At 41.9% G+C, this 4,270-nt stretch overlaps 1 protein-coding gene across 1 annotated transcript in view; it reads left to right on the top strand.

Annotated features, from left to right (window-relative positions):
- dner (delta/notch-like EGF repeat containing) overlaps positions 1-4,270 on the top strand; it is a 75,100-nt gene that overhangs the window by 65,697 nt on the left and 5,133 nt on the right. The window contains exons 9-11 of the mRNA XM_005746897.1: positions 2,115-2,237; positions 2,332-2,445; positions 2,615-2,746. Of these exons, the coding sequence (XP_005746954.1) occupies positions 2,115-2,237; positions 2,332-2,445; positions 2,615-2,746 (369 nt within the window). The remainder of the gene's footprint in view (positions 1-2,114; positions 2,238-2,331; positions 2,446-2,614; positions 2,747-4,270) is intronic.

The following is a 4,270-nucleotide window of genomic DNA, read 5'->3' as shown; positions in this document are numbered from 1 at the left end:
TAATGGGACTGGTGAAATTGGTAATTTGTAATTAGCATCCCAAGCATCACACTCACACACAAACACACACATGTGCGCGCACACACACACATTGCAGTGTTTTGGACCAAAACGATCTTTTCTCCCCCTCATCAGAATGTCAGTTGCTTGCGGCATGTTTATGTGTCTGCATTAAAGTTTTAATTTCAGTGTGTTTGTCTGTGTGTGTGAGTCCACAAATGCAGTGTGACCGTCTCCATGGTGTCGGTGTGCGGATGTGTGGGGTTGTGTAAATGCCTGCTGGCTGTTTGAAAGAAAGCTTCTGGGGAGCTGATATGTTGAAGGATCTGTCCTCCTGTTTCCTGTAATCCTGCTCACATGAGAGGCTGCCAGCCCACAGAAAGCAGGCAGAGTCTTGGAAAGGCACTTGACATTTCACTGACATTTCACAGAGAGGGCCCTGGAGGTTCTAACTGGGCTCCTCATTAATTGCTCTCCTCTCTTTTCCCCAAACACACGTTAGCTGTAGCCCGAGGAGGGCTTGTTGATGCTTCAGTCAGTACTTGCACCCAGCCGAGAGATGCAGTCAAAGTTGGAGACGAGATAATGAAAACACTCGATCTGCATCTGTTGTAGCCACAAAATCGAAGTGCAAGTTACACACGTCCTATATGAAAAGCGCAAAACACACAGCTGAAGAGGCACTGATGCTCTGATGCGCTGACCATGTTAATGCTGGTCTCAGTACACAGCTGCCATCCTATGGAAAACACGGTGCACTGCATGTCATTTGACATTGATTTAATATGCGCTCATACCCCTGTTGGCTAATTTATAAATCCCTGTAAAGAAATACAGAGGCACATACGGTGGTCCAGTTGTTATTGTGTACGCTGTAGTGTGCAGTTCAGTCAGGTAAACACGTAAAATGTTGAGCTTCTAGCATTGATGGCAGTAGGTCTCAATGCTGGTGTCAAGTGCGACTTAAAAGGTTGAAATATTTTTAATCTGCCCAGAGCACTGAGAGCAAGAACAGTGACCGAGGAAGGGCGCGTGAGGAAATTGCTTCATAGTGCCACAAGATGAATGTTACGGGTTGTTTGATAGGCTGTCGCTGTGTGAACTGTTTTTGAGGCGCTATTACAAGGACCCTCTGCTCAGCTTTAACTCGTGCTGGGGTCGTTACTGAAAGAAAACCACATGTTACACATTACGTGCTACTATAATGAAATGTAATGCATCACTTGACATAATTACTCCCTGAAGAAATTAATTTGTTACAATAGAGCCCGACTGATGTGGGATTTATAAGGCCAATAAGGATACCAATATTCAGTGATTTTAAAATCCAATACGTCAGCCAATATTTATTTTTTTTTTTTAGGCACACGAAACATCTCTGATGGAAGAAATTCCAGGAGAGTGAAAAAGTGGTCTAATTTGAGCTTTCATATATTCATTTTCATATATTCATTTCCATATTTTTGTGAAGTGTGGGGGATTCGAGCCTTTTGCGATCAGTTTCCTGTGGAATTGAAATTGCCGTATCTAGAGATCTACTTAACATGTCATTCAATATTTCTAATCCAAACATCTGCTACTATGGAATTTCTAAAGTGTTGCTCAAGTTCAAAATAAAACTTTGAGAGCTTGGAAAATTTTGTAGTGTGACCCACCATACCATATTTGAAGGCCTTTAGAAAGAACAGCATGAAGCTACTCAAATGTACATGTATGGTCTTAAAGATATTAGAGCCTGAAAACTAAATACAAAATATTTTCATGCATGTTCACAGTGATGCAAAGAAAATCAGGAAAATCAATTTGTAGATATTTGAAGAACCTTTTCGATGTAACTGTAGTAATGTAGTAGCTATAATGTAATTACTTGACTAGTATAGTGATGTGTTACATTACTGCTTTACAGCCAGCTCTGGTTATAATGATCTTCATCGAGTCTCCTGCTTCCACCTCCTGCAATAATGATCATGTTTTACCATTACTGTGTTTCACTGCAGAAGGATACACACTTTCTGTCTCTGTGTCTCACATAAACACAAACCCTTTGTTATTACATAATCATTCATAAAGACTGTGATTTTATTCTGAACTGTATGAATCCGTGTCCTGTTAAGGCTACCATGGCTTGTACTGTGAGGAGGAGTACAATGAGTGTCTGTCTGCCCCTTGCCAAAACTACGCCACCTGTAGGGATCTCATCAATGCCTATGAGTGTGTCTGCACACCCCAGTTTGAAGGTATGTGTGTGTGAGTGTATCCGAATATGTTTTAGAGTGCTAAAAGTGCTGCCCGGTGAATTATTGAAAGCTCTTTTTGTATGTGTGCATGCAGGCAGACACTGTGAAATCTACAAGGACCCATGTCTGAAGATGCGCTGCCTGAACGGAGGCCGCTGTGAAAGTGCGGGACTTAATGCTTCCTGTTCCTGCCCGCCTGGATACCTGGGTGAGCACAGCCTGACGACCAGCTGCGTGTTTCTGTGATTATGGCTGGTGATGAAGATGAATGTAGCTGCGTGGAAAATGAAGTCAGGCTGTGATCCATCAGCCTCACTTTGAGCTGTTGACGTTATTGCTAAAAAAGTCATTTAATGCCACCTTACCTGTCTGCTCAGGGGAAAAATGTGAGGTCGACGTCAATGAGTGCGACAGCAACCCTTGTCACCACGGAGGCACGTGCATCGACCAATCAAATGGCTTCACCTGTCACTGTCCACCTGGGTGGGTGGGACCCAGCTGCGAGATCCGTAAGTCACCCTGTCAGAAAATATCTCATCAGATATTATTCTAAATAATAAAATGATGATTGGGCCGCAGCTAGTACACACACACACACACACACACACACACACACACACACACACACACACACACACAACGAGTTCCAGAGGCGGAATCTTATTGTCTTTAGTGGTCCTCTGACTTTCCACTGTGAGGTTGAAATTTGAATGTAGTTCCTGATAACTAACCCTTTGACCCATTGACTTTTCAGTGGGCACCATCGTCTGTGATATGATTTTCACACCTAATATGCAGGACGTGGGCAGGCTGAGAATAAAACAAGAGATTTGAATCTTTTTTAAAACTTCAAAAAAGAAACAAAAAACATTCTAAATATTTTAAAAACTAATGATACTCTTCGGTGTCCGTATATTTTCACATCTACGTGGTAATGCTGGCATCACCTCTGTCAGAATAGCAGAAAATTCTGCTGAAAAACCATAGATACAATCTGCCTTGCAAAGCCATCTATTGTGTCAAAGTGCATGGACACAGACCACATGTTTGACACCCCTGGACCCATGCACCAAACTCTTAAATCAGAATGTGTCCACTCTTTAACCTGTGTAGAAGCAGATATGCTGCTTGATAATGAGCCAAATGCTTCAAAGTTTTCCCCGATGACGTGATAAAGAAGTGACCTTCCTCCTCCAACCACAAACAGGAAGCTCACGGGCAGCATCAGTGTTTGTATGACACTCACGAGGAGACCTCTGAGCAGGAAGGCTGCAGTCACACAGCTCTGCTTCTCCCTGCTGTTCACTCTCACCAGCAACATTCACGCAGAAGAATTTATCATCGCAAGAAGAAGGAGGCTCTTTTGAATTCAAGCTCCCAGATCAAAACAGCTCCTGCAGAACCTCCAAACTTGTTGGTGAAGATACTCTTGTCCTGTAGAACATCTCTGACCCCTGGAACAGAAACAGCGATGAAGAAAATCAGTGTTTTATTACAATTAACTGTGCATAATTTTTCTTAGATTCCTTACCTTTCACGATGACCAAAATAAAGCTGTTGGGACATGATCATCTAAGCTCCTCACACCACCAAACCCACCATACCTTCCCCCTCCTACTGACCGCCCTCAATTCCTCGCATTTTCTATTTGTATTTCTTTCAAGTCTCGCTGTAAGAAAGATGAAATTAATGTAAGAAATCATTATTGGATATATTTTAACTCAAGTATAGGATACCAGATTTCAGTATAAAAAGGGAAATTGTACAGTTAATTGAACTAAAAACATGAGCTTTGAAGAAAACCTGACGTGATGGAATATTTTTCCAAGTTTCAGTGAGGAAAAATAAGAAACAGTCAAAAAGTCCTCTGCAGTTTTTTGGTTGCAGACCTGTGTTATTGTCTGATGCAGCATACACCTTATTAGGAATCATTTCTGAAATAAATATATCAAAATCTAATTTATAAGGCTGTATCTCCAAAAGTTGATTCTGTTCATCTGGACGTAGCGTTTTGTGGGAGAAACGTTTCGTCA

The sequence above is a fragment of the Pundamilia nyererei genome, unplaced genomic scaffold (assembly GCF_000239375.1).
Source record: "Pundamilia nyererei isolate P.nyererei 1_Seehausen unplaced genomic scaffold, PunNye1.0 scaffold00185, whole genome shotgun sequence".
In the NCBI taxonomy this organism is placed as follows: Eukaryota; Metazoa; Chordata; class Actinopteri; order Cichliformes; family Cichlidae; genus Pundamilia; species Pundamilia nyererei.
The sequence above is the reverse complement of the archived record's forward strand: the minus strand, read 5'-3'. Positions and strand labels throughout refer to the sequence as shown.